Source organism: Petromyzon marinus, chromosome 25, assembly GCF_048934315.1.
Source record: "Petromyzon marinus isolate PM22_M1 ecotype Great Lakes invasive population chromosome 25, UKy_Petmar_22M1.pri1.0, whole genome shotgun sequence".
In the NCBI taxonomy this organism is placed as follows: Eukaryota; Metazoa; Chordata; class Hyperoartia; order Petromyzontiformes; family Petromyzontidae; genus Petromyzon; species Petromyzon marinus.
The window spans coordinates 5,277,215-5,298,840 of record NC_133691.1 but is presented as its reverse complement, the minus strand read 5'-3'; the positions used below and the strand labels follow the sequence as shown (position 1 = coordinate 5,298,840).

Here is a 21,626-nt window from a genome sequence, read left to right as displayed (position 1 = left end):
CACAATTCAATTTAGCAACTGTATCAAATTGCTGAATTATATGTATGACTCATAATCAATTATGAATGATTCGTAATATTGGATGCGAAAATCTATATGAACCGGTACATGCTGTGTTACGCACAGTACATATTTTATGTCGTACACATTTTACACAAATGTTTACGATAATTACAACAGCAAATGATCTCTCTCCCAGCACTAAATTACATATTTGGCATTGGTCCATTAAAATAAAATGTATAAACTAGAACGGCTCGGCGAGCCGCTGTTGGCCTCGTACAAGGATGCAAATCAATTGTGTGGGGCTTTGGATGCCCTCTGCCTTGGAAATTATACCACTGGCAAGCGATTGTCCCTGGCAGTTCCATTCCCATAAGTCTGGAGGAAAATGTAACATTTGCGCCCAAACTTATGTTCTTCTTTAGGCAGGCTCCTATAAATGAATGTGACCGGCTGGGAATCTTTTCTTTATTGAGATGCCCTTCTTTAGTTTCCATCTTTTATTGTTTGTTCATTTTATTATGAAGGCACGCGTTGACACATTGACACGTGTGCATGTCTATGTGCAATATATGAATTCCAGAGTTTTGATTACAGCATGAATATATACATTGGGGTGGGGAGGGAGATGGCGATGCTGTGGTTAGCGCACTGCGCTCTGAACCCAGCACCTCTTCAGTTTCATTCACGGCCAACATCGGTGGCCAGTGATATCTGAACCCGGTTCTGGACACACCCTTCACCGATGCAGACAAACCAGTGCGGTGAAGTATGGTCAAACAACACCCATGAATGACTACCTATGCACAGCGAGGCCTCATTAAGTTCAGCTGTAAATTGTGATTTGTTTATTACGGTATGTTGCTCATTTGATAATTATTTCAATGATTGCTTAGAGCAACAGATTCATACCTTATAATTGTGAATTGACGATAAACAGCACTGCTTCTGGCAAACTCACCGTTTCAGGTTCACGGTGAAAAAAGTAAAATTATGACTTCATGTCTAAAAAGGGGTTTAATGAATAAACTTTCCTCGCAGGGCATGTGTAAATCGAATGGAATGTAAGTAGTATCTTCAGCCAAAACTGTATAAAAGTATATTTTAATATATTTGCTATTTTTATATACATGTACTTATAACCAGCCAAGTGTGTTTTTTCCCCTTCATTTTATTAAATTACACTCTTGTACAGTTATTTTTACTTATGCTATCTGCGTGCATTTAGCAATAAATGATGGCAGAACGCTCAAGATGATAAAAAAACGGTATTTTGTAAACCACGTTCAGTGTGCTTTTATAGATTAAAACAAAAGCACAGCGCTTTTAATGAAAGGCGCAGATGTTATCGTTGTGGTGCACAAAACCGTTTAGATAACGAAACACAACGAAAGACGTTTACAGTTCCACGGAGGTGGGGCTTGGCATGAACGAGACTTGGGATTCATATTCTTAGCTCTTTCGGTAAAGCCACGTTGAAGGGAAACAATAAAATAATAAAATATATATAACAATAAAAATTCTCACGACGTTTCGACCATAACACAAACGACCGTTTTTTTTATTGTTTCCCTTCAACGTGACTTTACCGAAAGAGCTAAGAATATGAATTACTGCAGTCACGAAAGCTTTAAATCGAGACTTGGGATGCCCGGCGGCAGAAACACAGCCACCACCGTTCCCCCGTCAACGCCGCAACAACCCGAGGAAGGCCTTGTCCGCACCGGGATGCAAACCTCAAACGCCTTTTCCTCGCCACCTCAAAAGTGGCAGCTTCGACGGGACGACGACCATCCGATGGGAGTTTCACACGGCGACGCGTTGTCAGTTTCACGGTAGGTGTTTGTAATCAAATCCACTTCGACCGATTCCCATGGTTTAAAAATAAAAAAACGGTGTGAATACCACTCGACCCCCTTGGCTCCCAACCGCAAGTTGAAAAGTTCAAACCCGAACTCAACCCCTGATGCCACAAACACGTGCACGCGGGAGTAAAAGGTCTCACGCCGAGGTAGATGACTTGGCCTTTACGCCCCTGACCTCTGACCTCAACACCATGCCCTTTGCGGCCGTCTCCCGCAGGAAATACGTTTCGCAAATTGGCATTTTCTTCAGAGGGCGAGCGCCTAAGCCTCAAAGAACCCGTCGCGTGCCCCCCCGATCCCGAGCGATTCTTCACCAGAGAAGGTCACCCCATGTCAGTGTCACGACCAAATTAGCCAGCGGCCGGCAGCAACCGCGCGCGCCGGGCGCCACTTCAAAAGCACGGCCCGTCGAGAGATAGCGGCGGCGGCGGAGTGTGAAACGTGAACACAGAAAATAACAATTACACACGCGAGCCCACAGGTCTCCTCTTTCAACCGGCACTTAGGTCTTGCTTGCGGACCCTTGTGAACACGCCATCAGTGGTCGTTATTAATGATAATTCGCAGCCCTTTGTCAATCGCCACTGCCGGAGAAAGGCCTCGCCCAGGACCAAAATCGCTATGGGTGTTGTACGACCATGCTTCACCATGCTGGTCAGTGGAGGTTGGAAAGATGGGGTGGAGGGCTCGGAAATGGTTCAGATATCACTCAGGAATCAAGTTGCCAGGTTCGAAGTGCACTGTGATAACCGCTGCACCACCGCTCCAACCCCATGGTCCTAATAGAGCCCAACTGGGATTTCCCACTCTAGAAACCCAACACGTGGCACCGTCTTTATACAAACAGGGCATTCGGGGGGTCCATCCACCGAATCTTGTAAATCCGCCTACCCCGAGTTTTGAGAGCCACAAATAACTTCGCCTAATCTGCCGTTCCACGTATACAAAAAATTTGAAAATGCTGCATGGCCAGTGTGGGAAAGTTAAACAATTTGGCCGATGCATTGCGTTTACAGCGGGATTTATTAACGTCTGCCTTGGACGGCTCCGAGAGTCGACGCAGGGCCACAGCCGTGTTCGTTTGGAGCTGCGGCGGCGGCGGCCCAAACATCGGCCAGGCGGGATCACGCCAACTGGCAAATAACGCATTCTCCGGCAGGAGTGGGAGTCGAGCGAGAGCGAGGGGGAGAAAGGGGAATGGAAGAAATGCCGATGGGGGGGGAGGGGGTTGGTTTGGACTCCTGAGTCAGTCGGAGAAACGGCAAGAAAAATAAAAATCCACTTTACTTGACTCAAACGCCAACGTGTCACGGTTCATCTTTCACCGTCGAATGGTTCCTGACGCTAATGTGCTCCTTTCACTGAGACGGTCGAATTGGCGTTGTGGGCAGAGCACTCATTCATGAGGCGGAGCGATTCCTGCTGTTCACGGGGACCGTTTGCCCAAATTTCACCACGCCGACCATGCAGCGCGGGTTTACCACAACCAGTTAAGATGTCAACCTTGCCTTTCGGAAAGCCCCGTGGCCGGTCATCGAACTCGGGTCGCAAAGGGCTCAAGGCACAGCGTGTGCCACCGCTCTGCCCCGTCGCTGGGCAGTATCTCCAGGGAACAATGACACACGACGTCGTGAGGTTCACGTCGTGCCAATTAAGAAGGATGCGATGCATGAACCACCGCAGGCGGTTCGTCCGCGCGCCACGGCGTCGTAGCTCAACAACCCGAGCTTCGAATTGACTTGCGAATAACAAAAAAAAAAGGACAGCCCTCCCCGCCCCGCAACTCCAAGTCACCGTTGCAATAAGAGATTATGAACGTCTGTGGGCTCTCCGAAAAATACAGATGCAATCCAGTAATACAGAGAAGAAAGTGAAATGTAACAGAAGTGGAAAACAAAGATCTGTTTTAATGGCGCAACGTTGCTTCATTCAGCTTAACACGTGGTAAGCTCTCGCGACCAATATCATCCATGATACAGGGTTTTTTTTTTCTTGTTAGATTGCGTAAATGCACACATGTGTTGTTAAACTCGCCACCACCCGACACAGCCGATTCGTAAGGTTTGTCACGTTAAACAGAACATGGCAATTCGTTACCAGTACAGCATACCGGTGGGGTGGTGGCGGGTTTAACGGCACATTTATACATTTACGCGATCTAACCCAAAAAAAACCTCTGTTATAGTTGCTTCATTCGTTCACTCATTCTGCATCTTGGCTGTGGGAGTGCGGCCAAGGGTGAGCCCCTTCTTAACTCTTCCCAGAGGCTTCATCTTAACCCACGCGGCCAACAAGGGGCCTTTACAATATCATTTACTGTGACTGCCTTAAAATGTCACAGAATGTCACAAAAAATCTAAACGGGGGGGAAGGGGAGGATGGGAGCACTGAAGCCAAAGGCTCCAGAGTCGTGCCGACGACACGCAGGCTCAGGAGTGACGTCACCTGATTACAAGGAGCAATCACGCTCAAACTTTTCCTTTCACAGGGAGATTTGAAAATTTGCTTTAGCCGGCTCGAATCGGACAATCTTGCTGATGCCGCGGTTTGTCGCTCCGGAGGGAAAGAGTCTGCTGTCCAACTTGGCGTCAGCCTTGGGCGCGCAGATAAACTCTTGTTTATTTTAATTTTCCTTTCTACAAAGGCGGTCGGACAATGCTGGGCAGTCCACTAAATAAAGGCGTGTTGTGTTTCAGCGACTGCTGGACACCTTGCCCTGGGGAAACTTTGCTCGTGACAACTTAGGATAACGTTTCAGTGTTGGAGCTTTGTGTGCTGTGGGCGCCACAATAGCGGTTCTCTATTCGTCCCGCATCAACCATAGACACATTATCATTAAAAGACTCGAATTCAAGTGTGCTGCTTGACCACCACCGCTACATCATAGATTTTCTACCCGACATCGAAGAGCTTTTTGTGTCAATCGATCGATTCGCGCATTTAAGAAAATGTATAATCTTATCTTATATTTATATAGCGCCTTTATCCAAGCCGCTTTACAAGGGTTATGAATGGTACAATGAGGGTAGCTAAAAGTGATATCGTGAATCGGAATGGGGTATGGGGAGGGAGCTTAGTGGGTTCTGGAATTACGGGGTTACCTTGGGATGTAGGGAAGGATGGGCCAGGGAGAAGAGGTGGGTGTTGAGGAAGGAGCAGAAACTCGACAGGGAGGAGGGTGCTTCTCGCTTAATGTGGAGGGGAAGTTTGATCCAGTGCAAGGGGGCAAGTAGGGAAAAAGAGTGAGGAGAGGGGGGGGGGACGGTTAAGGAGAAAATTATTGTATATTATAATTACTTGTTACTTCCATAACGTCAACGTGTATCCATATTTTATCGGTATGCAGATCAACGACAAGAAAGGCTCCGGCTACATTTTCGTCGCGAATTGCAAAGTGTTGCGGCGGAAAAAAACTCTCGTCCCCAAATTACGATCGCAATTCACGGACCACAGCACCAGCTCCGGGCAGCACGCTTCTCACGGACGACGCGGAGGGAGATTTACAATCAGCTGCGCATTAAAGCAGACACGCCGACTTCGTGGCCTTCCAAGGCACATCGTAACAATGATCAGCCAAACCTGCGCACAATCAGCACAGTCCAGGGTGGCGAAGGTTGCGGGGTTGATCAAAAAACATTTTCGAGAAGACCCCTTGGTATCTCGGAGTAGCAAATGTGTGGCCAGTCGACCGGGCCCACAAAGCTGCTTAGCCCTTTCCCATTCCAACAATGTCGTGTTATGTGTACGCCATCGGAACTTAATCGGAAGAAAAGGCCAAACAAATAACTTGATTGGTACGTCTTCGAGTCGTAAGACGTACACAGGCTCCCACAAGGCCATGTGGGAGGGCATGTGGCGGTTTGGCACCAGCTATTACAGAGTGCGTTCGCGTCGCTACGGTTCTCGACGGCGAGTACAATGTCTTTAAAAACAACGGCCGCTGTGCCTCTCTCAATATAATTTACGCCGAGCCGCTTGCGCGTTCTCAGGTTCAGCGGCGAACGGGAACCACCCTGCAACTTGCAAAACGTCTCAGAACGGGAAAGGGTTCATATGTCCACTGCTCAGGAGATGGGCTTAGAACTCGGCCCACACACCGAGCAGCAGAGAGAGAAGTGGACGATCCAGATTCAAATGCTCAGCGCATGCGGAGGTGTAAGGCAGCGAGCACCGAGTGCGTTGTACATTCTCATCGCCACCACACCTGACGCACTTGGAAATGAAAACAAAAACCCTGTTGCTCCGACCTCTCCCGTAATCTGATTCACTTTACTGTTGCTGGGGTTTTTTTTCCCCATACAAGAAGCGCGAGAAGCAAACGCATACAGCACAAACGAGGTAAGAGGGCCACAACAGAGGGCGTTTCATCACACACGATGAGGCACTGGCATTTCCCGGGATATTTAAAGCCCCCCTCCGTGTAGAGGATGCACTTTCCAAACGATCCAGCAGAGCCCAGACGGGGTGGGGTTTTTTATTTTGTTTGTGCCACGCATTCGGACCCAGGGGCAGGAAGTACCCACACGTGTGACCCACTACGAGTGACCAAACCGCGTTCACCGATGCCAACCAAGGTCCGACGCCTCGCTTGGCGGTCGGCAACTCCCAGGCTGGACGGTGCGAACCGTCAGTCGCCGAGCTTGTGCCGATGATAGGTTCTGAACAATGCCGATGAAGAGTGCAACCAGCGCGAATTATGCTTTTGATGGCCCACATAAAGGTGATGAGAAATACCCTATACTGTTGGTGCTGAAGAAGCTGCGCATATCAGTGGTTATATGTAAATGGGAAATAATAAAACTTTCATTTTATATAGCGTTATTCATGCTAATAGCATCCGATAATGCAGTACATTAATTATATATAAGGACCAAATCTCATATACAGCCACTATCCAAGCAAATGAAAACCCGACTACCAAGCAAAATCAAAGATGAATAAATTAATGGCACCAAAACAAAACGCAAATATGAAAAAAAGTTAGCACAATGTTGATGTGGCTCATAGCGATCTTGCAGTTGATAAACGTTCCGATGATGCTAGTGATGTTAAAATGTTCCTGCCACTTCTGTTCATGATAATAATGACCTGGCTGTTGATATCCTTTGATGACTGATAGATAAATTGGGAATGATGACAATGATAATTAAGGTATCAAAAAGATGTATAATTATAATGGTGATGATTATAATAGCATACCTGTCAACCCATACGGTTTACTTGTATTCTTGTGCAGGAAAATTGAGTTCAGGTTCATACGGCGTACACCCGTATCAATACGGGCAAAAAATGTTGTCTGTTTGTTTGTGTTTTTCCCTTGTGATTGGACTTGTAGAATGAACGTTGAGATGTATAAGAATACGGTGTGACCAATAAGGTCTGAATTGGTCTGTGATAAACTAGGCAATGGTAAGGAGTTGACAGGTATGTAATAGTTAGATGAGTTGTTGATGGATGACTAGATGGTGATAATGGATGGATTTATGACGGATGGCTTTACGATGATGAATAATTGCCAACGATTGTGATAACGACGATGTGCGAACTCACGGGGTTGACAACAATCTATTGGCGATGGCAGTGACGATGACTAATGGATGGCTTCGTGATGCCACTGCTGCTGCTGGCTGCTGATGATGACCTATTGTCTCTGCCAACGAGGCAGGGTCCCTGGTGTGAAGCGAGCGAGCGAGAAAATCCAGGGGGGGGGGAGGGGGTTGATGCATCCGGAGAAACCCTCAGAAGGATTCCACCTTCCGGTGCAGCCTCTAATGAGGCCACAGCGCATGGGCTCCCCTCGGGCCAGACCGCGGGGCAAGGGTGTGGGGGTAGTGCACAAGTGGCGGCAGGCGGACGGAGTATCAATTTTTATTTATTTATTTTCCTTATTTACACCTCGAGTCACCCAGGAGAGCCTCGCCGAGTCTCAAGACTTACTTTTTTTTTGTTTCGGGAGGGTCGTGCCGAGGTGTCGCGGCGCCGGGGGCGACGTTGCCACTGTGGAATCCAAATGGAGTCATTCGCGGATCGTCATTCGGGACTGGGATGTTTAGGTAATGCCAGGTACACCGTATGTTCTCTTAGCTATGGAACACAATCCAAGCAGAACAGTGGGAGGACGTACAAATCAGTTTAACGCGTAGGCTTTCGCGACCAATATTATTCGTAATAAAGGTTTTTCGTTTAAAGCTTTCGTGACTGCAGGAATTCATACTCTCTGGGTCTTTGGGTAAAGTCACGTAGATGGAAAAATAATAGATCACGACGTTTCGATCGCAACACAGGCAATCGTCTTCTCACCTGCATCCGGTGAGAGAGGCTGCACTGGAACGTGGAATCCTTCTGAGGGTTTCTCTGGATGCATCAACCCCCTCCCCTCACCTGAAGACCATTGCCTGTGTTGCGATCGAAACGTCGCGATCTGTCATTTTTCTATTTACGTGACTTTACTGAAAGACCCAAAGAGTATAAAGTTTTTGTGTTAGATCTCCTAAGTATAAATGTGTCGTAACCCTCCACCACCGAGTAGTAACTAGTTGGCTTTTTGTTTACGTGACAAATCTCTTAGTAATTGGCTGTGTCGTGGGGGCACAAATGTACAGCACAATGTATTTTTGCTATGCAGCCCTCTCCTACCCACCACGTGGCCCCACAGCCTATAACACCTGTTTTGCATGGCCGTTGCCCCATCCAGAGGCTCAACCCTGCTTCAGCTTCTGAAATATGAAATCGGCGCATAATGGTGTTATAGATCACACGATGAGGGAATATTTACTTATGTACACAATACGTGCAATATATGTTTGTACACGGTCATACCAGGCATACTTTGGAAGAAATTAATGTTCTTCTAAACTACAGTTCTTTATAAAACTGCATTAAATGGCAAACTTGAAGCATCATGAGGCCTTACTTATCCTCTATCATAAGGTCATATTTGTAATCTTAACCTAAGTTAAAGGTCTTCGGATTCACACAGCTCAAAATCAACATGTGTTACTGGTTCCTTCCAAACCTTGATCCCAAATCTTACTCAGGCTCACAGACGAACAAATTAACCGTCTCGCAACGTCACCAAACGTGGGCACGTGTGACATCACATCGATTGCTCAGCGTGACGTTTTTTTCTCTTTGTTGTCGCTATTGCCAATCAAGGCAGTTGAGGGCACGACGTTGTTCTAATGCCTACCGCGGAGAAGAGGAGATGGCGGTATCAGCCACGAGAATTAAGAATGTCCGCTTGGCAGAAACAAACCAGCTCTGCAACATCGGCAGGAAAAGGCCCTTTTGTGAAACGCACTGGGGGAGGGCGGGTGAGTCCAACATGATCCAGATGAAAGCATCTTGCTCATTTTTTTGTATTGTACGTATTCTTTTGCAAGTTGTGGGGGGGGGGGGCAGAGGAGAAGCCAGGGGGGGTGACAGGGGTGACATTCTGGCGGACTCTGTGCAACTGCATTGTCAGAGTGTGTCGCCAACCGATGGCGTCTAGTTCAACAGCCTGACTCTCTAAATCATTCTTGAAATTAACATTTGTTGAATGTCACCCCGGCCTGAAATCCTGGCTCCGCCCCTTGGGGAGGGGGGGGGGGTGCGCTTTTGGAAAGGGGGTCATTGCTCTTCATCGAATTCCAAGGAGTCTTGACGGCATTTGTGGAGAGCCGAGAGGTTTAAAGACTATGGAGTGCCCCCCACCCCGAGACACTGCGTCCAAATAAAAAAAGTGGCTTCCTACGGGCGAGCGAGAAACCTGTTGGGAGAAGTCTACTGGGATTGCCGCGGCCTCCGTCAGTAAGAAACTAAACTTTCTTCTGACGGCTGCGTAGAAATATGCAGCGCAGAATCCGGCTTTGTCGGAGAAAACCCGTTTTCCTGCAATTAGCGCAATTATGTAATGACTTTAACGTGACTTCGCTTCGACTTAATGTTTCTCAGTACAGATTAGTTCGTTTTTTTTCTTGTTGTTTTGGAGTCGTGGCTCCATTATTACATTTCCAAGCTTGTTCTTTCACTGGGGGGGAGAAACATGGTGAGGACGTGAGGCCAAGTTGAAAATCACCAATTTATACGGGAGTTCATTCCTTCGAGCTAATGTCATTATTGTTTTTTGCTTTACTCCATTGACAACAAAAAGTAAGATCATTGATATCAATCTGTGATTTGGATTTGAATACCAAATCTTTTCAAGCTGAGATAAGGAATTTCCTCAGCCTAGTTGACGACTGCACAAATAACATGACATGTTTTTTTGTGTCCGCTTATTCCAGTTGTGCAAATTAAACATTTCAACTTGAACATGTGAAGGACAATATATTTTTTTATGCAATAAACACGTACCCCTCGCGTTGATACAAAAAACTCCTCATGACGGGGCTCCACAAGTAGATCCGTGCTATCGTCTTCCGTAACCGATCTCTGACATCCCTTTCGCTGCGAGAGTTCGCAATAGTAAAGAAAAAGTCTCCCTTTCTCATGACACTGGCTCCGATAGCACGACCGGAATATGACCGCGGAGGAAAACGCAGAAACGCAAAAGGCCATGATTTTCTACTCTCTCTCTCTCTTATTAAAAACAAATGCTCCGAGACAAATCGCTTCCACGCCGAATCAGACATGCACGTCACTACGAACGCCCGATCCACAGAGCCCCCCCCCCCTCCCAAGCAACATGCTGAACGATCCCCGTTATCCTCCGGTGCGACCGTGCGTGCTTTGGGGGACCATAACCGAGGATTTTCTCCAGGGGCTCCTCGCAACGGCAGCGTTGGGCCCCAGCGTGGTGCAGCGGCGCAGCCACCGCGGTGTCGGGACACCACCCCCCCCTCGTTCCCCAAAACGTTGAGATGTGGCTCCGAGAAACCCACATCATTTTGTGGCAAAAAAAAAATCACGTCATTTCTGAGTCTGCGTTTTCCTCCCTTCCACGCGGTGACAAATGCCAATTATGCCGACGATAGAACCTTAAACTCCACACGATAGCGCACGAACGATAGGCAAAATACCGATCCTGTGGCCAGTAGATGTGCGGATGTAATATAGCTGTCGTGCAATAGCACTCCGAAGTTGGGGGGACGAAGGTCGTGGATGATGTCTTTGATCTCGCATATGGCCACCATTCACGGGGGACACCCTTAAAATACAATAAACTATTTTATTTACCAGGTAAGTCCCACTGAGCTATGTAGCTCCTTTTCAGAAACGACCTGGCCACAAATGACAGCTCAACGAAGTGGCTTATCACGTGGAAATGTATAGCAGCCAAATACTCCAAACGCGTGATGTTGATTGTAGAATGTGGAGGGGGAAAACCCCGGAGGAAAAATCCACGCGACCAGGCGAAGAAAACGCAAACTCCAAATGTACAAAGCTTCAGGATCGGGATCGAACCCACGACCTCCTGTGTTCCAGGCGAGGTAGTTAACATCTCGGGCACAGTGCCACCGGCGAGGACGGCTGCCTCCGTGGGCCTCGTCACCCCAATCGATGGCGACCGCGCAAGCCGCGGCATAGCCCAGCGAGCCCGGTCTTGCCCCTTTGAAAGGGGACGATGCAAATTCTCTCGGCACAAAGAACCGGCCCGGCGCCGCGCTGTGACGTTTCCCACGAACGCTTGACAAACGCATTGGTTGACTTTTTATGCATTATGTAGGCACATCGCTGACTGTTGCCACCAACGTGGGCACTTTCCGTACAAAACACAACGAAGCCGGGCAAGCGACACAGGGGGTCGCAGGTCACAAACTATCTTGAGGAGTAAATTAATTATTGGCTGGGTGCAGCAGCAGTAGCAATCGCAAGGTTACAAATTCCAATCTCGGTCAGGACTTCACTCAAGTACCTATGTTGTAAGCAAGGTCACCAGCGGGTGTCCTAGGCCAAGACTCGGCCCACCATTAAAGGAATGTGAAATTTTTCCACCGCTGGCTCAGAGCTGGTCTACAAATCCTTTCATTGTCTTGCCCCACCTTGCTACCCGTGGATCTTTCTACGTGTCGCCTTCTCGCCCTCAACGTTCTCAATCTTTGCTGTCTCTCCGTTCCTCCTTGTGCTCAATCCACGCTTTCGCTATTTCTCTCTTCTTGCCCCCCCCCCCCACCTTTCACTGGAACAAACTTCCCCCTCCATATTAGTCACCTTCGCTCACGACTTTTCGCTCCACAATCAAAACTCACCTATTTTCCCCGAGCTCACCCCCACGACCCGTTGATATCCCCTTCACAACCGCCACCGTTATGGTGCCCTCTTCATATTCTCATATGGCTTTCACTAATTCCCCATTCATTCAATACATTCATCATCATCATTTACTGTCATCAATTTTGCTTTCACCAAATTCACGTGTCACAGATGTGCCCCCATCGCTTCCCATCATCTATTTCATTCAACTCATCTCCGCCATTACTTGCATATGTAGTATCGTTGTTAATTCTTTGTAAAGCACCTTGGTTAAGGCGCCTATGTAAATTCCTTTAAGATAAGATGAAGAGGAGATGAGTGGCAGCACTTCACCCGAATGAGCAGGAAGCTACCGACTCTCTTGAAGAATCAACTTTTTTATGCAGGATAAGGAGAATTCTCATTTAGCAAGAATTTCCACCTCGCATTCTCGTTTCCTCTCGAATGCAAAGTCAACTGGAGGCTCACCTGGGTCAATGTACATACTCTAGTCTAAAGATACGTGCACAGAGACGAACAACCATGCCTCTGTATACATTACTTTTGGGAACAAATCAATGGCCGCAAAAATGTAACCCTGCACATATATGCAACAGGGTCGTGAATAATAAATGTCATCGCTATTGATGCTGACGCTTTGGTAAGTTCTGTCGGTTTCCGGGTTGCAAGCGTGTGTTGTCCGCCAAGGTGTCCGATGTTTCGCTTTCCCCAGGAAGCGCCTCTTGAAGGAGTTCAGAAATACGTGCACACCAGCAGTAGTGTAGCTACCGGCAACAGGAGTGTAGCTACCGGCAGCAGTAGTGTAGCTACCGGCAGCAGTAGTGTAGCTACCGGCAGCAGTAGCGCAGCTACCGGCATCAGGAGCGTAGCTACCGGCAACAGTAGCGTAGCTACCGGCAACAGGAGTGTAGCTACCGGCAGCAGTAGTGTAGCTACCGTGTCGCTGTCACTACAGCGGAACGATGGTCAAGGTGTGTTCCATTGGGGCGAGGTGGTGGTGGTGGTGGTGTAGGCGTGGGGAAGGTCTGTCTGATTCCGGGAAGGTTGAGGAAGGGCCATCCTCTGCGGCCATCGTGGAAGTGACCCCCGGAACTGCGAGTTGCATTGGGAGGAGGGGGCCGTTCCCAGCCGAGAGGAAGCGTGAGTACAGTGCGATGCAGAGCTCTGATTTAAAAAAAAAACCCACTGCATTCCACGCGGCACACAGCAAATTGCATCCCCATTTTTTTTTTGCGTAGGGGCGGTGGTGGGGAGGAGACTTTAACCAACTGCTCGACGATTCCCGCAAGCGGAGCAAATCGTCGAGCTGCTAATGAGGTCTGAAAAAAAGGAGAGGCTTTGAATCGATCAGCAAGATGTGAATGGCCACAAATAATGATGAACAAAAAATATAATCCCATCTAATCTAGATTTGAAGTTTTCGTGACTGCAGGAATCCATACTTATTTTATACCTACGTGACTTTACCGAAAGAACCAAAAAATATAATCCCATCTCTTGAAAGAAAAAAAAAAGACTCTCCAATGTAAAACTATCAACGTAAATCGTGGGGGGTCCCCCCCCCCCCAGCTAACCAATGGCATTCCCTCTCCGGAATCAGTACTTTGTTTGGCAGGGCCCTGTGGCAGGAGAGTTATAGAGCGGCACGCATGCACATATCAACGCAGACAAATGCACGCACACTTACACACATATACAAACATGCGCCAGCATGCATACGCTCTCATGTACACAGACACGCTCCGATGTGACTCGGAATTTCTTGCATTCTCTTATCCCCCCCCTCCGCCGCCCCTGTGGGTTTGGAGAGATTATTTTTTTACGTAAACGCGCAGATGCGCGAATCATAAACAGAGCTGGCAACAACAGCGCCATGTGGGAGAGATGACGTCAAGAGAGAAATACACAGACTGCGAGTCCAGCGAGTATCTCGTGTACCAAAAACATTGCACAAAACAGCCATTTATTGCCAATCAAACATTCGTGTCAAACGAAGAGAGAGAATAAATGAAATGTACACCTAAACAGCAAATGATACGCGGTTTTACTTCGATATGCAAAATCCTTCTTCTCTCCGTTTCCACATCACCAACTGCTCTAATGAAGAGTGCAAGATTTGTGCTGTCCCCCCACCCCCCTCTCCTCTCCCGTCTTAAGAATTCGAAACTACTTCAGGCAATTTCATAAACGGACGAAGGCTGCGCGCAGCTGTGGCTCATTTCCACTCCAAAATAAAAAGACGACAGAAACCGCGGCCACCACGGGGAGGGCAGCGTGCGGCGGTCGCGACCCGGGGCAGCCGAGGGCGCCAGATCCCCCGATGACCTCCGGCGTCTACTCCAGAGGTCAACAACCCCCGGGCCACGGACCGGTGCTGTTAGGAACCGGGCCCGCATAGCAGGAGGTGAGAGCGGTGCGTCCGCGGGTAGCCCACCCATTGTTTTATTTACCGCTTCCATCCGCGCCTCTTTCCCGCACTGCGCACTTAGCTCAGTCACAGTTTTGTGTAAGCCCACAAGCTCTAACCCCTAGTAGCCAAAATGAGTTTTCAAAAAACACACACACAAACGTCGCTGGAGAGCTTCTTTGAAAAGGGGGAAAGACCCAATGATGAACCCCCCCCCCTCCACCCCGGTCCATGAAAAAATTGTCTTCCACGAAACCAACACCGAGGTCGCTTGGACGGCGCCTCTCTCAATCTCGCAACTTTGTAGCAACGTCCGCATCTCGTCGGTTGCGCAAGGCTCTTAACAGCGGCAGGCTACGCCACGGGTGATGGAGCGACGGTGGGGGGGGGGGGGGGGCAGCCATCCCCCCCCCTCCCCATACGCTTGAATATTTTGTAAAATGGGATGGAGAATGCGGGGATACCGAGCAACATGTTGTGAAACACTAATTACCTTATTTTGTGAACCTGTGCAAGCAAGGCAGGTGAGGTCATTCGCTGCTGAGAAGAGTCGTGCTCGTCAATGGGTTGCTTATATCACGCGCAGAGGCATTTTGCACGGTGTTTGAGTAGAACCCAGCAGCACAGCACGGATGGAACCCTCACCAGCCACCTTACAAATGTTAGCGTTGCACAAATATACATTATTTATTTGTGCGTATGAATGTGTGGTTGTCTGTGTAGAAAGCTGTGACAAAGAGTCTCAAGGCGTCAGTGAGATTATATGTGATTTTTTTCTTGTTTTGAAGTACAAATATTTAGGGCCTCTGTAGGCTTCGGACGTCAATCACACAAAGTATCAGTCTGTGGTCTCTTTAGTTAATCTTGCCTAACCAAAAAACCTATATTCAGACCGTTGCGTTGTACTGGCTTCAACCTTGTTAGGGATCATCAGCACAGCATAACGCGAGTTTTTCCCCTCTTCCATATCGTTCACATGGTTCCGCTCAAAGCTGACAAAATCTATTTGACAATGATTTTGTCGCCGGTGGCAAGCGTTATCGGTCTTGAAATTCCACGATCTTTTGTGAGGGCCTCTTTTTAATCACAGTTACTGTGTATATTCTATTTGTATATAATACGAATGATTATATAACAACAAAACGTCACTTCTGTCATTACATGTTGCATATCTGCTTCGGTCATGATGTGCTGGCGAACGTTACATGGGAACTGCGTTGGTAGCTAATAGGCATCAATGCGAATTTGCTCTGAGCCTCTAAGATCTATGGGTTTTTGTGACAGTGCCCCCCCCCCCCACTCCCACCCACCTCTTCGAAGCTCTCCGAGCTAAACCTCTTTGATTAAAAGTGCTTTCGTGTGGAAACGGAGTGATGCCTGCACCGATCCCACGTTCCCTTGCGTAGCCCAACTCTTCATTGCCATTCACAGTTGGTTTAACATGTCCAATTTTTCAAATATTGGCCTCGCCCTATGATTGTAATGTGTTGAAGATTCATGTAAGCTGGCATTTAATCCATAAATAACTCCGTGAGAGTTATCATCCGTAATGTCCTCGTATAGTCATTTAAGGTAACCCCCACTCCAATATATACAGATTGTCACTTGTCAATGTAATGCTCCCCCTGTCAACTCTTTATATATTTAAAAACATGCAATTAGGGATCTAAAAAGCCAGTCATCCACTAAAGACTGAAAATGTAGAATACTGAGCCACTTAAAGTAAATGTGATGTCTGCAGTTAGGTGATTCATACTTTTTCTTAAATACAATTTTCTCGCAGAATGTAACGCCAACAAGGATTCACTATACAACATTGGTGTCCCTACCAGGAGGCTCAGAGAACAGTTACACTTCAGTTACAACTGATCCTCACACTTAACGATCAAAACCATAAGGAAATCATCAAATGCGGTTCAGTATTTTACAACAAGCTGTTGTATTTAATATAATATTTCCTTCCTAAAAATATGAACGTGCTATTTGTTCAGTTGCAGATATTTTTTTGTGCTTTAGTGCTTTTCTCGGTCAATATAAATAGAGCATTTATACAACGCTGTGAAACAAATACTTTACAATCAAAATATTGCATATAACTGAAAAACGAACGGGCCTCATTTAACCCCTCAATTTCAAATGCACCACATCGGTAACTCAATTGTCCCTTGGCCAAAATAATCCAAAACAAATTATTTGTTGTAAATATTGATTTCGTTGACAACACCTCAATTCAGAAGAAAACAACAAATCTTCCACAGGATTATGAGTCACTCACGCAGGGGCCAACAACGAAAACAAAAAAAAAACCAACCCCCCACGACTCTTTCACTCCATGAATTTCGAGTATCCCAGCTGCGTCATCATCGACGCGCAGATGTCCTCAATCTCACGGATGTCCCTGCGCGGCATCTTCGCCTTCCACGCGCTCACCGCGCTGGCCGAGAGCGGGCCCTCATTAGGCAGGCGAAACACCTGGCTGCGCGTGGCCATCAGGATGCGGTTGATCGCGGCGGGCGGCGCGGGCAGTCCCAGGAACGCGTATATCCTCTCCGAGGCCGCCTGCGGCTGCTGCACCAGCTCCTCGAATCGCACCACCGCGCAGTTCGTCGCCGGCAGCTGGCGGTTGACGCGCAGCGCCGCCGCCGTGCTGGCGAGCCAGACGTGCGCGAGCAGCGCCACCGGAGTGGCATCTGCGTCCGACACCAGCCGGCGCAGCGGCTCGAATTCGAACGCGTAGCCAGACCCCAGGCCGCAGGGCTCGCGCCTCGGCGCGCGCCCGGCGCCGGCGGCCTGGAAGAGGCGCTCGAGCCGCGCGGCAACGTCCAGCTCGGCGTAGTGGCTCGGCTTGCTGCCGTACAGCATGGAGTGGACCCAAGCGCGCGGATCGCGCACCACGTGCAGCGCGCGCAGGGACGAGCCCACGAGGCCCCGCAGGAAGGGGAGCTTCAGGTTCCAACTGCCGCTCGTCAGGTGCAGGGCGATGCGTGTGTTGGGGTAGGCCAGCAGGTGAGCTCGTAGACCCCGGATGTATTCTGCTTCGCTCTCTTCATCCGAGAGGACCCTCTTTTGGAGGAGGGGCTCTGGCTCCTGCTTGGCTTTTGCTCGCCGGAGAGTTTTGCTGGGCTGTTTTTTACGCAGCAACTTTCGCGATCTCAGGGATACAGTGGGAAGCGCGTCTCGTGTGAGCCTCTCAATCAAATCAGTGCTCCCACCTGGTGCCCCTTGCCCGTTAGTTTTGTTGAGCACAAGTGGTGTAAAATAGGCCTCTCCCGGCAGAGCCGTACCACCTAACGACACACCACTCTCATGCGATAACACCCGCCTCTTTGGCAGCAGCCCATGCAGGGGCATATTCTGCAGGTGAAGCCGCGGGTTCCTAAGCAGGGACTGGAACCAGCCCTGCAGCGTGGGGAAGCGCCCCGAACGCACGTCCGCGTAGGTCCACTCGCACGCGTCCACGAACGGGTCCACCTCGAACTCCGTGTCGGGCAGCCTCACCAGGTGTGTGGGCGCCGCGATATAAGCAAAGTCCGTGGTGCCGGCGAACAGCTCTTTGAGGATCTCGGCGCCGGACGCCGGCAGCGATGCGACCACGACGGTGGGCAGGACCGAGTGGAGGTCGGGCTCCGGCAGGGGCCGCTGGCCGTCGCCGTAGTTCCCCGTCGCGATCGGCGGGCGACGGCGCTCCCAGCCGAGGCCGCAGAAGGGGTGCACGCAGGCCCGCCACACCACCAGCAGCTCGACGACCCACAGCAGAACCACGCCGAGCATCGCCAGCCGCACGAGCCGGTTAAAGGAGATGTAGAACTTCCAGCGCACGGCCATGAGCACCAATGCCGTGCCGAGCGTGATGCCAACGGCGAAGCTCACCGTGACGCCCATCAGGTACGCCAGATCGCTCTCGCCCCCCTGCTCACGCAGCACCACCTGGCTCAGGCCGAAGCGCGTTATCTGCCGCTCGTTCTCCAGCTTGGCGTACCCCGCGAAGCCCAGGTAGGCGAGGCGTGCGGCCGGGTCCTGGTACCGCGTCGCGATCGACACGAGCTGCGACGTGCCGTTGACCTCCAGGTGCAGGCGCACGCCGTTCCTGTGCTCGTCCACGAAGCGGCAGTCGCCGAGCGCGACGAACGGCCCGTGGAACACGTACGCCACGCGCGTTGCCGTCGGCGGCCCTCTCAGCGCGAACGTCACGTTGACGAACTGCGTCCAGCGTTTCTTGAACTCCGCCGCCTGCTCCATGTCCTGCAGGGCGGCGCGGGGACTATTCCCCTGGCTGTCGAACCAAAACATCTCGTACTTTGCGTCCCACACGTCCATCACGGCGCCGTTGTACCTGTCCCTGACCCTCTGCAGCACGTACTTGAAGTCCAGCTCCATGTTGTGGAAGAAGGCGCTCGCCTGGCTGACGGGCGAGGTCTCCGAGCGCTCGATGTGGTCGACCACCAGCAGCGTCTGCGAGTTGAGCAGCAGCAGGCTTCTGTAGACGCTCTTGAGACCCATGGAGGCCGAGTAGGCCGACGCGGCCTCGCCGCTGGTGAACATCAGCTCGCCGTGCTGCGACGCCGTGATCACCTCTCCCGCCGTGTCGCCCACACCCTCGCCCGTCCACTTGAGCCACTGGAAGCACTCGCCCAGCTGGCCCTCCCAGGGCTGGTTGCACTGGCTGGTGGGCGACGGCCCGAACACCAGCGCGTTGTTAAGATACGTGTGCTTGGGGCCGTACAGCGCCTCGGCCACGAACGCCTGGCCGTTGGGCGCGAAGGTGAATGAGTTCTGGTCGGGGTGCTCGTGCCCGGGGTTGAAGTTCTTCCAGCCGTTGATCCACGAGTAGGCGCCGCTGTGCACGATGTCGAACACCGCGCGCCCGCCCATCTTCCCCGACTTGAAAGACACGAACGTGTTGCCGGGGGCTCTGGGCAGCCCGCCGCCGTACGTCACCACTCCCCAGTTGGAGAAGACGTGCATCCTGGGCGCGGCGTGGTCGGCGGGCGGTCTGGGCACCAGCTGCGCGTCGTACCACAGGTACTCGGTGTGCAGCGTGCACCAGCGCTGCGACGTCGAGTGCTCCATGGGGCCGTCCCTGGGTCTGCTCCGCCGGATCTGCTGCGCGAGCCAGTTGCCGCTCCCGTTGCGCAGCACGTACCTGTCGAGGAACACCAGCTGGCTCTCCGGCCCGTAGAACCAGTTGTAGTTGGAGTCGGCGATGCCCACCGTCCGCTGGTAGCCGGGCAGCGACGTGGCGTAGTAGAACCAGAAGTGCTCGCGCAGCCACGTGCTGTTGGTGTGGTTAATGCCAAAGTGCCGCAGCGCCAGGAAGATGTACTGCGTCACCGAGCGGGACGTGTAGCTGCCGTAGGCGACCCCTTCGTCCAGAGAGCCGTCCACCACGTGGTCCAGCAGGAACAAGGTCCTCTCCATCAGCTCCGTGGCCGCTTGCCGCCAGGGCGCCGCCGCCGCCCGGTCGTGCGCCTCCACGACCAGGGCGCCCGTGAGCAGCGCCATCACGTTGGTCACCTCGTGGTTGTGCAGGTAGTGCTTGCCCCACGCGCGGAACTTGGACAGCTCGTACATCTCCTCGGTGACGGCGCGGATCTTGGCGAGGTGCGCGGCCCTCCGCCGCGCGTCCACGCGCGGGTACAGGAAGTCGAAGGCGGTGGCGAAGCCGACGAGCGAGTGTGCGACGGGCACCTCGTCCTGCGGCGCGTCGCGCACCTGCCAGCGCGGGTAGCTGCACATGCGGTCCATGTACTCCAGCGTGAACTTGAGCGCCGTCTCGTCGCCCGGGAAGAGGACGCAGTAGATGGCGAGGGCGCCCAGGTTGTTGCCGTAGATCTCGTTCCAGCGCGCCGCGAACGCCTCGTGCTCGACGGGCGGCAGATAGAAGGTGGCCTTGGACATCATGCTCTTGACCGAGTTGCGGATCACCTTGGCGAGGTGCGCGTGCGTGGTGTGCGCCTGCTGCTGCAGCACGCGCGCGTCGCCCGGGCCGAAGTAGAGCAGCGGGTGTGGGAGCCGCCCCTCGGCTGTCGAGATGCAGCAGCAGCAGCACAGGATCAGCGCCAAGCCGAGCTGCCCCCCCGTCAGGGAGCCCAGGCACACGGCCATCTCGAGTCCGTGTAGCCGGTTCTGCCGAGCATGTGCCTTTCCACTAAGTCACAATCCCAGTCTGGGAGAAAAAAATATATTAAATCCGACCCAAAGAAACTGAAACTTTAAAAAAAAAAGTTCTCTCTCTCGCTCCCTCCTCCCTCCTCTGTCTCTCTCGCTCTGTCTCCGAGTCTCTTTCCCCCCCCTCCACCACCTCACTTTGCTCCTTCTCGTCCGCCCCTTTCAAACGGCACGCTTTTTAAAACTACAGCCCCTCGTTTCCTACGTGTGCCACATCTGCTAGCGATCAGAGAGGGCTCCGCTCGCCGATACACTTTTCAACTTTGCAACTACTCTACGCAGAGGCGCTCGTTCGCGCCGCGGACTCCGCGCGCAGCAGCAGCAGCCGGAGCCGGCGAAATCGCGACCACTCGGACGCGTCTGATGTTTAAAGGCTGCGTCTCGCACCGAGCGGCAACACACACACACACGAAAAACAGACCGGAGATGGCCAGGCTGGGCTTAAGACGGGGGGTGGAGACAGGCGAAGGGCTGCAGGCGGCTGGGTTTGGGGAGGGGAGGGGTGGGTGTAGGCTTGGCACTGCAGGGCAAGGACGCGCGTGCGTGCGTGCGCGTGTGCGTGCATGCGCGGGAGGAGATTTGGGAAGCGGTAGTGCAGCGGTTAGCGCGCTGCGCTATGAACCCGGCCACCTGGGTTCGATTCCCGCTCACGGCCAACGCCTGTGACGACTCAGCATCAATTGCGTACTAGGGAGACAAAGGCGGTCGGGCGTGGTTCTGGCCACCAACCCCTTCGTGTGCCGTGCCGGCCTTCATAGGTGCTCGCTAACAGCACTCCCCACCCCCCCCCCCCCCAAAAAAAAAGTATGTTACAGGCTACGCGGTGGATCTTTGTCTTTGTGGGGGAGACGGAGAAGGTGGAAGTGGGGAGGCGGAGGGGTGGGAGGTACTGCACATGGTCCACAAGATCAAATTTCTGCTCTGAAAAAGTGGCGGGGGTGGGTGGCGCTGCAGTGCTGGTGGCAACCTACGTGGGTGAGCGCTGCAATGGATGTTCGCGCACAAAC

At 51.4% G+C, this 21,626-nt stretch overlaps 1 protein-coding gene across 1 annotated transcript; it reads right to left on the bottom strand.

Annotated features, from left to right (window-relative positions):
- Nucleotides 1-13,986: 13,986 nt before the first annotated feature.
- DSEL (dermatan sulfate epimerase like) lies at nt 13,987-21,364 on the bottom strand. Its single transcript, XM_032960627.2, has one exon. The coding sequence runs from the start codon at nt 20,554-20,556 to the stop codon at nt 16,777-16,779; it is 3,780 nt and encodes a 1,259-aa protein (XP_032816518.1). The 5' UTR covers nt 20,557-21,364; the 3' UTR covers nt 13,987-16,776.
- Between the last annotated feature and the right edge of the window lie 262 nt (nt 21,365-21,626).

What these genes read in the sequence shown, in the direction of transcription:
- DSEL (XM_032960627.2), bottom strand. Translation starts at nt 20,556, where the DNA reads ATGGCCGTGTGCCTGGGCTCCCTGACGGGGGGGCAGCTCGGCTTGGCG.